The sequence below is a fragment of the Uloborus diversus genome, chromosome 2, assembly GCF_026930045.1.
Source record: "Uloborus diversus isolate 005 chromosome 2, Udiv.v.3.1, whole genome shotgun sequence".
Classification (NCBI taxonomy): Eukaryota; Metazoa; Arthropoda; class Arachnida; order Araneae; family Uloboridae; genus Uloborus; species Uloborus diversus.
The window spans coordinates 120,271,355-120,282,492 of record NC_072732.1 but is presented as its reverse complement, the minus strand read 5'-3'; the positions used below and the strand labels follow the sequence as shown (position 1 = coordinate 120,282,492).

Below are 11,138 nucleotides of genomic sequence, written 5' to 3'. Positions count from 1 at the left end.
ATTAGTGGTCAAGATAGACAGGCGGTCAAGTTACAGAGGTTTTCCTTCATTTTATAAGATAGGACTAATTCCGTTCCTGACAAAAGAGATCAACATAAACAGGTGATCAACTTACAAGGGTGGTCAACTTTGCAGATTTTACTGTACTTAATTTTAATTTAAAGCCAAAATACTGTACCAATTTAATCCACTTATTGTTACACAAATTTTTTTTGTTTTTTTTTTCAAGAGTAATTAATTTTTGAAAGGAGATAATAAACTAAGATTATTACTATACTTTTCAAAGACAGCAGAACATTTTTCTTTTTTTTTTTCCTTTTTTTTTGGTGTAAAATTTAGGATTTGGAAGAATAAAAAACTTTGGCAGTTTAAACTTGAAGAAAAAAAAAAGAAGAGAGAGAATGGTTTGTTCCGGTGTCCAGAACCTGCCCTGAATACAATTCGTATGCTTGTCCAAGATATGAGGATGTGCATGGCCCTCCTGAATTTAATTCATTTCTTATTTAAACTCATGATTTTTTGTCTAAACTCTGGACCATCGATTTTGCATACGTTTTCACTTTCAATATCTGTTGTTTTGTTTCAATTTTTAAATTCTTATGATTTATGTTTATTATTATTAATAAACACAAATCATTAGAATTTAAAAATTGAAAAAATATAATGATTTATGTTTATTACTTATGTTTATTATTATCATTTAAATTTTTGTTTTGAATGTTCATTGCCCCTTGGAGGAACCAAATCAACCTTTTGGGGATAATCGCTTCAGGTTGGAAACCACTGATTTAAAATATACTGGATATTTCACTTGATTAGAAATAAAAAGCAAAATATCCTTTTCATAACGTTCTCTTGAGGACTTTTGTTAATTTCAACATGAATATCAACTTAAAATTTCAGTTGACAATCAGCAATTATGCTATAGAATTTGTAATTCGTATTGAAAGTTATCCATAAGCTTTTATGTGATTTGTTTGATTTTTAAAGAGAAAATGTCTTACATTTTTAGATACATCTATTTAATTCATGAATTGTTTTTACATTTAGCTTTAAATTTTATGACGTAGTAACATTCCTGAAGTAAATTTCAGTTTTGCTGTTAAATAAACAAATTAGTTAAAGAAAGAAAAAAAAACAGAGAGAGAAAGTGAGAAACGGTTTACGCTACAGTAACCAATCATAATTTCCTATATTAAATTGGTGTTTTATGTTTCATATAAACCTTAATGAATTCTTAAAACAGATTAATAAAGTGTAAGGTTAAACTCTAGTTGAATATATTTACTTGCGAAAAAGAATACGCACATCTTATTGCTTTTCCCAATACATTTCTCCGTTTTCACTTTAAATCTTGGAAGCTGATAAATAAATTGTTCTTACTTGAAAACGTTGAGAGTCAGTGGAATATTATTATTAAAGGCAAGTTAATATGTAGCATAGGCCACACATATACCATAAAGTACAAGCGCGGCCAGAACTTGCCTTCTGTGGGGAGGGGAGGGGAGTTTGGTCATAACCATCTTTATATGCATATAAACTACCGTATTAAAATTATTGGCAATCTAAATCTACGTTAAAACCAAGGGCCCGGGGAGGAAACCGCAATCCCCCCACCCCAAGTGTATATCCCATGATTTTCACTTTAGTTCTAGAACCTGACAAATAAATTTCATTTACTAGATAACATTTTGAGAGATACCTTTGAAAATCAATTTTCTCACTGAGACAAATGGCGACTTTTTCGAGCGAAACTCTTTTTTTCGTAGAGTAATTCGGGCTTATCCGATATTTCCGATCAGTTCTCGCTGTCTCATGATCTGGGATGTATTCATTCTGAACGGATATATTACGTTTGGTTTACATGAAATTTTTCATGAGTTTGAATACGTACAATACAATATTTTAAGAAAAGACTTTAAAAAAAAAGAGTTTTTTCTAAAGGGTAAATAGTACCGCTCATGGCCATATGAGGTAGTGAGAAGCGAATGCCGGACATAACGGATGTTTTGGACCTGGACGTTATGTCCATGGACGTTTTGGATCTGGACGTTATGTCCGGTTCCCAGTGAGAAGCAAAGGGATGCAAGAGGCAAAATTAAAAATTTGGAGATAACCAGTACAAATGGTAGGTAGACCCCTTCTCTGTCTTGGGGCAAGAGATAGTACTATTAGCAGCCCTGGTAGGTGCCGCTGTATAGCATGATTTAGAAAAAAAAAATCAATGAAAGCCTACCTAAGATGTGATCTTTATACGAGTTTTACTCAAAACTTGAAAATGTCTACTTACACCCCTTTGCTTCTCACTGCCTCAAATGTATTACGTTTTGTTTTAAATAAGATTTTTATTCACTTTTACATAAACGAAATACTCTTAAATGCGGATTTTCAAAGAAGCCACACAGTTTTCACAGTGTTTTTTTTATTGCGTAGAGCAATTTAAGCTTGCAAATATTTTTTAGAAAGTTAGATCCTTGAAATATTATCTGTATATTATGGACGTTTGCTGTACGCTTGGTTTAAATCAATCTGCTCACTAGTTTGCTTGAAATAAAAAGTTAAATTAGGATTTCTGAAAAAAAAAAAAAATCTTGGTATTTCAGCGGGGGGAGAGAGGTGAGGGGGTGTTGGAGGAACCTTTTTTTTTTTTTTTTGAAAAAACACACTAGAAACTTTTCAGGTTTGGAAAATTAAATCCAACTTTTTTGGATGGGGCCGGCATGAATTTTTTTCCACATTAAAAGTTTAGGGCCAGTCCGCCCCTGACGGTAAACAAAAACGAGTCTTGCATTAAGTTGCCAATTTAGAATTGAAAATTTTCAACAATAACATTCCATTAATTCTAAAATCAACTTTGCATTCAGAACAGACGCCATTGATGTTTTTCTGCACTTGCGAGAGATTTTCCAGACTTACAAGAGCTCGAGAGCAATTGCAAATTTTGCGAGGGAATCGGGACTGAAGACAATCGCAATGTTACACTTGAATTCAAATTGGGGAAATAGCGATCGCATCGGTGCATTGCGATCGGCCGTGTTTCACTTGAATCCCTGTGTAAGTGTAATAGATGAACCTGAGAGAATCAGTGATGAAATCTAATGGGCAGGTCAAATTTCTTCGGTCTGTGACACAAGAGCAAAATACTTCAAGATTGCTACAAGAAGCTAAATAGTAATTATGAATAGAAGTTTCACGTGGTAGCAGGAACAAGGTTTCAATGTTTACTGCATTCTTGAACATTGACACAGGTTTCAGGCTTGAATGACAAGCTATAATCTCCGGTTATAGTTACACTCTATGTTAGTAATAAATTTTCTTCTCATTTGTTGGCAACTGTATTCGAAATAAACATTAAGAGAGAAAAAAAGCTTTAATGCTCTTTTCTCTCACATTAATATAAAAACTACTATACTTTACAGAAAAAACGTGATGGCTAAGCATCATCCTGATCTTATATTTTGCCGGAAACAAGCTGGAGTTGGTAATCCTTTGTTGTTTTGCTTTTGAAAGAAAAGTCAAACATCTCTCTTGATCTTTTATTTTTTTAGAGTTTGCATATACTTTCCTTTGGATTTTCCTGTACTGTACATATTTGGAATCACGTTACGTTTATGCTAAATTTGTTTAAAAAAAATTAATTAGCAGTAATATTGTGTAACTAATGTTGTGTACTATATAGTGACGGTTACTTAGTACATTCTTAAAACATTATCGAATAATGTGCATGTGAGTGCAGTTTTGTGAAAGCGATTCTGCTTGTACATACCAACAGGAAAACTTGTAAAAAAAGGAGCTGCCATTCCCTGTTGCACTGTATAGTTCTGAAATCTTTTTATGTTATGTTCTTTCTATACCAGGGGTTCCCCCCCCCCCCTAGTTCGATGACGTAGGCGTACTCTCCTCAGGTAGTAGTGAGGACTCCTCAAAATTAGTGCCCTCAGTCCACCCCTCTAAAAATTTCAATGGGTAAGTCTGCACAATGGACACTCCCTCGTGGAGACGTCTGTCTGTAATTACATTAATAAGTGCTTTGAGAAGTGAGAACCTCTCTCAGCTTCAATGAGATGACACCTTTCTCTTGTTCTGTTATTCCAGACTGATGACTCTATAACAATGATGAAACTGCAGTCTCTGTATGCCATAACAATATATATGTTGCTGCATTGCATATAGGTGCATGGGGTTGAACCCCCTATTCTTGAAGCCAAGATTCTAAGTCATGTGATAACAACATGTGATGTATTGGAAATCCCAATACTTTGGGCATTGCTCTGAGCTTAGTCTGTTCTGCAACTTTGACCGTACAAATCCAAACGTAGAGAAAAAATTTTCAATGGAAGCAGAGCTAGATTGAACAGAATGGAGGGATGGGTAAAAAAATTAAAATTAGAATCTATCTTGTTGTACTTAATCTTTCGGAATTTTCCACTACTTTGTTGGCTGAAAACAGTGACACAATATTTTCTGAGAAAAGTAATTTGGAAAAATAGTATATTTCTTTAATTTTAAAGGCCATTATTGCAGGTAACCACTCTGCATGGTATTACATTGTGCATTATCCATGCTTCAGCTTCTTCCTCTTCCTCTGAATCAAGCCTTTTCCCTCAATACTTTGCATCCATTATATTAGCTAAAAAGTGCTCTGGTCCAATAATCTGTTCCATTTTTTAAATATATTTTTTGTGCTGTTTCAATTCTTCCAACTTGATCAAATTTTTCCAAATTTTCCCATGCCCACAAAAACCCAGGTGGGTTGTGTTTTTGAAGAAAAAAAAAAAGAAACTGGGTTTTTGCCAACCCTGTTTCAATCCTTGTTTGGGAGAAAACTGGTTTTTCTCACTAGTTCACTCAAAATGTGTCAGTCATTTGCCATAGTTGAACCATATAACTTAGGATCTTTTTTGTAGCTTTTTCTAACCAACATAGTATTTATGGGCAATTCCATGAAAAGTGAAACCAGTAGGTCAAAATTTCATATTGCAGTTATTTTGCTATATTATACACCATTCTAAAGCTTGAATTATGCATTTTCAAAATATTGCATTGCTTTTTTAATAAAAATTAAATAATAAACTTTTTTCGTACTTGGAAGTATGATAGTCGGGTCTTCAAAATAATCAGAAAAAAATATCCTGTTTTCAAACGCTTATTTCTAATAGCAAAATAAAAATAAACAAAATTAATTGCAGTACAGCTTCAACTATTAACATAATACTATAATAACATGTATTTATTTTAATTTTTTAACAAAATAAAATTAGCCAATTTAAATTTTAAAAAAATGAAGTTCAATGTTATGTCCGTAACAAAAATTTAGCAAAAGTTGTCGTTACTTCCTAAAAAATCAAAATTAAAAGAAATTCTTTTTTGTCCTTTTAGCAATTCATCAGAGTATTTGTTTACCATAGTTTAAAACATTAGAATTTTTTTAGTTTTTTTAAAAAATGGTGTTACAGACGTAACATTTTTTTTGTTACGGACATAACAAAAAGCAGTACGTTACATCCGTAACACATGTATATTTCTAATTAAAAGAAGAAAAAAGTACAATGGGCAATGAAAATATTGAGTATGACATGTAATATGATATAACAAAACTTCTGATACTGTGATTTTCAAAATTTGTTAAAAATATTAGTGGATATTTAATTTCATTTTTTAAAATTATTGAAATACACATTGTCGCCTCAGAGCAACATTAAGGCATCTAATCCTAGGAATAATACTAAGATATCCAACTGTTGCTCTGAGGTGTTCCTCTCAAGTAGAGACGTACCGAGTACTCGGTAACTACTCGGTACTCGGCCAAATTCTGATCAGATACTCGGCCAATACCGAGTAGTTGCAAAAAATTGAATATTGTCCAAGACAGATACTAAAATTTATAAAAAAAAGAGCAAGCATTATATTCTTCAATTATTTACAGTTAAAATTTATAAGTCAAATTTAAATTTTGAGAATAATGAAGTTTGTGGAATAAATCTTTATTTTAATGTCCCCAAAAGTTAATAAAACTTATTTATTAAAAATTATGCCCAAAAAAGGTATGTATAGAAAATATGGAATTTTTATATTAAAAATTGATTTTTGCTACAAACAAAAATTAGTTATAAAAAATATAAATTACCTTTGCTTAAAAAATAAAAGGAAATAAAACAACGTTAAAAAGCACACTGCAGGAACACTGCAGACACGTGTTTTTGGCATTACAAGAAATTTCGTTTTCAATGCACAAAATGGGGAGCTCGTGGATTTAAATGCATCCGACAAAAGTAGGATTTTTTTGTGGTATGTCTTTACATTCTTTAGCTCACATGTTATGCACTGAAAAAGACGTTCCTTGTAACGGGGGGGTCAGAAACACGTGTCTGCAGTGTTCCTGCACATTTGTTTTATCTGCTTTTAAAAATTATTTATGTTTGGCAGACTAGAACTATAATTGATTGGTATACAGTAAAACCCCTCCTAACGGGCACCCCTCTTATGCGGACAGTTTTTAATTCCCCAGTTCCAATGCAAATAACATTATTAAACCCCTGTCCTGCGGACACCTCTCTATTGTGGACAAAAAAAAAAATTGTCCTGTTAGTGTCTGCATTAGAGGGATTTCACTGTAATTTGTTTTAATTCCAACTTGATTAATCATACCTTTTATTTATTTATTTTGAATTTTTAAAAATAATTTTTTTTGTAAAATTTTTGACACAAACAAAATTGTTTATATAATGTGTAATTAAATTTCAGCAGGAATTTAGTTTTAAAACTATTATATGGACAAGGAGGTTTATACTACTATTCCAATAAGTTCAAAATTCATCACATGTGTGTCGGTGGTTCTTCTTAAAACATAATTGGTACTTGGTAACTCGGCTCCGAGTAGTGAAAGGCCGAGTACTCGGTAACTCGGTACTCGGCCGAGTAGTGAAAAGGCCGAGTACTCGGTACTCGGCTACTCTGAGGTGTTCCTCTCAAGATAAGATTTTTTGTCCTCCAAATCATGCAAAAAATTCAATTGGTGTTAATAATTCTAGATTAGCAATTAATGCTTAATAACATGCATAAAAAATATTCTAGAGGGTTCCTTAATTTCTCTAACTTTGCTTCATCAATACACTATGACGCAAAAAAAATAGTGTTCTCCCAGTAGATTTTTGTGAAAATTACTTGATAATTTAACGAGATGAAATCCAAAGCATTTGGTGCGTAATTTTCATTAATAAAGTTTTTTTTTCTTTTTCAAAAAAATTTATATTAGATATTAATTATAGTTTTTCTCTTCAAACTTCTATCATTCTGAAAGCATAGCCAAATTGATATTACTTCTTATTTAAAAACTAACTTAGAGGTAAGAATTTGTCCAGTTGAATAGTTTAAACCAAAGTTACTGAGAGTTACTTTTTATTGTTATTTACTCTCCACAAAAAAAAATAATATTTAGATTACTGTTTCATTGATGCATTGAATATTTTATAGTTTTAAAACTTAAATTAAAAATCATAATTAGATGAGAGTTAAAAGTATTAAATATTAAATTAGTTACTCATCCTCAAATAAAACACATTTAGTTTTGAAGCAAGATTTAGATTACTTAGGCAAATGTTGGCCAAAATGCATTTTTCCGATGTCAGTTTCAACCGTTTTTTTCCTCCTTTGGCAAAAACGTGTCAATTCTATTAAAAAGCGATTGAAATCAAAGGCAACTGTTAAATTTTAAATGAAATTTGGCAGTTAATATGTCTGCTGAGAGATAGAGAAAATCATCGAAAATTCTCAAACTGTAAAAGTTCTCCCTTGTAGAAGCCCCCCCCCCTCTCCCTCCATGTTAATGTTAAAAATTTGAAAAATTTATTTGTAACTGAATAATTCTACTTTTGCTTTGCACTTTTTAAATTTCCCCTTGGATAATTTTACTTTTTATGACGCACCAATTTATATTTTATATTTATTTACATGGTGGTATATGCACGGGGGCTGCTCCCTACCTCCCCAAATCTTTAAAAACTATCAAAGTGTAACTTAAAAGGTCAAAATAATGTGTTAATCTAGACCATTGCACTCTCTTAACAAAAATTATTAGTATATTTAAGCTTTTATTTGCTTTGTGCAATTAGCATATCAGACGTTACGTCCGTAACAAATTTATAAATTTGTATCATAAATTTTACAAACAATATCTATGAAAACTTTATGGTTTTAGAAAGCTTGAAATCTCTAGATTATTTCAAAGAACATTTTAGAAATCTATGAATAATTCACAGGAATATTAGCAATTGTATGACAATGTATACATTTTGCTGTTTTCTGAGTTACGTCTGTAACAGCCAGTTTTTAATTTTTGTTACTTTTTGTAATAAAGCAATCTGCACCCAAAATTTTGGTAGCATTAATAACACCAAACTATACAAAAAAAAAAAAAAAAAAAGTAGCTTTTTTATGAAACCAAATTGAAATTATGCGTGTTTAAAGTCCGTAACGGTGGAATTGCCCTTATATAATTCATTTGCCTCCTTTAGTTTGTAATCCTTGCTTTAAGGTTGTCCAATTTTATTTTATTTTAATTTTATTTTTTGTATTTTTGGTCTGATTAATTGGTATTTTGTTTTTGTATATATTCAGAAATTGTGCACATAATAAATATTCACAAAAACCAACAATTTTACTGTAGGTTACTAATTTAAGGGATTTGTAATTGTATTGCTCACGAAATGTGATAATAGTTAATAATTATCTCATCATTAATAGATTTATGTAGAGCTGTATTTTATTTGGTTGTTAATAGAACTTTATGTATATTTTGTAAGTAACAGTAATATGAGACAGCGGGAAACTAAGGGATGTAAGTGGACTTTTCTTTAGTTTTAAGTGTGTAAAACATGTTTTATCTCTAGGCAGACTTTCATTGAAAAGATTTCTAAACCATATTGCTATTATTTGCTCCAAATCAAAAAAGGGTTTCTTATACTATATGCACTCTACTTATCTCCAAATTTTAAATTTTGACTTATTCCCATTTGCTTTTAGGTGCTCTACATAGTTTTTTAGTTCAGAAAACTTATGCAGTGAAACCTCTTTGAGTGACCACCGTTCTTTAGCGGCTTTTCCTCTTAACGGCTATTTTTTTTGTGTTACGGATTTTTAAGCCCATAGGCGTAATGGTAAAAATACCCCTAGCAATGGCCTCCCTTAACCCTTCTGACCGGTCGTCAAGAAGGTATGTCCATTCCATTTTTCAGGAAAATCTGTTTACTCTATTTCTAATTTACAGCCCTTCAGTTCAAGGAGAAGTCTTACTGGCTGTTTAACTAATTCCGATAATTTTGGAGTAAAAATGTCGCTCACTCTTATTTTATTAGTTGATCAGTGTGTGTGAGTGTGATCTGACTCTTAAACTGTTGAAGATCATTTTTATGAATCTCAAACAATGTATTGAAGTTCTGAGCAACGTGCGCACAGAAAATCGATGAGAGAGTTAATGATGGAATATGACTTTGAATTCTTTCCAGCACGAAGTAATAATGGAGTGCGTTGATAATTATAGTGCCAACTGATTGAAACATCTTCTGGTCAATGAGTCAGTGAAAATAATAGTTTTTCAATCGAAGCTAATATTAATTTAAATTTACTAATCATTTTGCTGTGTGCATTATTAATCTTTTTGGGAGAGATAAATTTTTGTGCCTTTCACAGGCACTAATTTGGCCTTTGACGATCAATTATTTAATATGTTTTGTTATCGTCAACTAGCTAAACTTTTAACTTGAGTGATTTTAAGGGTAATAGATAAAATCATCGGAAATTTGGATGCAATCTATACATATAATAAAATAAGATGTTTGTGTGTGTGTGTGTGTGTGTGGTGCGCTTTCCGGGAAAATGGTAAGGCCGGGAAAATGGTAAGATGAAATTTGGTATACAGGTACAGTTTCTGCTGAAGAAGTGCACCTCGGGCTTCGATTTTTGATATTTTAATTAGAAAATTTTTTTAAATATTTTATGTGTTTTTTTGCACCTTTTGGTACTTCTTACCTCACAGACCCCGAACCAATCGCACCACACAAATGTTTTTTGTACTATAGTGTTGGAAATTTAATTTTAAATATGATGAATGAAAAAATTTTGAAGATAGAGCAGTTTTTGTATTTTTTATGAATTTTTGAAAAAACCTTCAATTTGCATTTTTTCCTGGGTTTTACATTTTTCTAATATCATCCTGCGAGAAGTATCAAAGCCTCATTTCTAAAATTTAAGTTGGTAATAGTAAAAACATTTCGCCCTCTTCAGAAGAAAAAAGTTCTTAAAAATACGCAATAGTTTTTTTTTTTTGCAGTTTTTTTAATGCTGAACACATCATATCTTTCTACGCATCGGTCGAAAAAACCATTCTTCAATCTTCTATGCTTCTGACGTCACTACTTGGATTTCGATTCGATATTTATGACGGAATCTTAATCGCAAACAATGTTAATCTTTTTTTTTTACTATATAGCTTACTTCTACATTTTATGACGTGATGACCGTGATGACCACGTGTTTTTCCGGCAGTGCTTGCTTTCTTTCTTTCCTTTTTTTGTTTAATTTAGGGAATGCAGTTATTTCATTTTCCATCTCCCCCCCCCCCCCCCCAAGATGGACGTTTTGCTGTTTCGATATTGCGTTACATTTCATAGTTGTGTGCATTTAATTCAATAAAAACAGCGAGATTTTTTTTTCTTTGTCACTTACTTTACTTTGTTACTTTTTGCACACTACGGGGAGTTTTGGAGATAACTTTTTTTTTCTACTTAAATAAAAAAAGCGGTTTTTTGAGTGATCTTTGTTTTTATTAGGAAATGAGCGGGGAGGTCACACTGAATAGAGATGTAAAAGAAAATTTAGAGATTGATCATAAAGGTAGATAGCCGCCGAAGGCGGCAATCTTGGCGTAAAAATGTGAATGGCACAAAAAAAGATAGAGATGGATTGATTAATACCGCAGCCAAATTTGTTTAAACAGCCGCTGAAGGCGGCAAACTTGAAGTAAAAAGGTAAATGACAAGTTAGCCAAACAGCCGCCGTAGGTGGCTACTTGCATAGAAAGGTGAATGGCGTAAGAAGGCGAACCAGCTGGTCGCCGCAGGCGGCTAGTGACAAATAAATTG

At 32.0% G+C, this 11,138-nt stretch overlaps 1 protein-coding gene across 1 annotated transcript in view; it reads left to right on the top strand.

Annotated features, from left to right (window-relative positions):
- The first annotated feature begins 3,339 nt into the window (after positions 1 to 3,339).
- Positions 3,340 to 11,138, top strand: part of LOC129217289 (PHD finger-like domain-containing protein 5A) — a 23,551-nt gene continuing 15,752 nt past the window's right edge. The window contains exon 1 of the mRNA XM_054851563.1: positions 3,340 to 3,481. Coding sequence (XP_054707538.1) covers positions 3,430 to 3,481 — 52 coding nt within the window. The 5' untranslated portion in view covers positions 3,340 to 3,429. The remainder of the gene's footprint in view (positions 3,482 to 11,138) is intronic.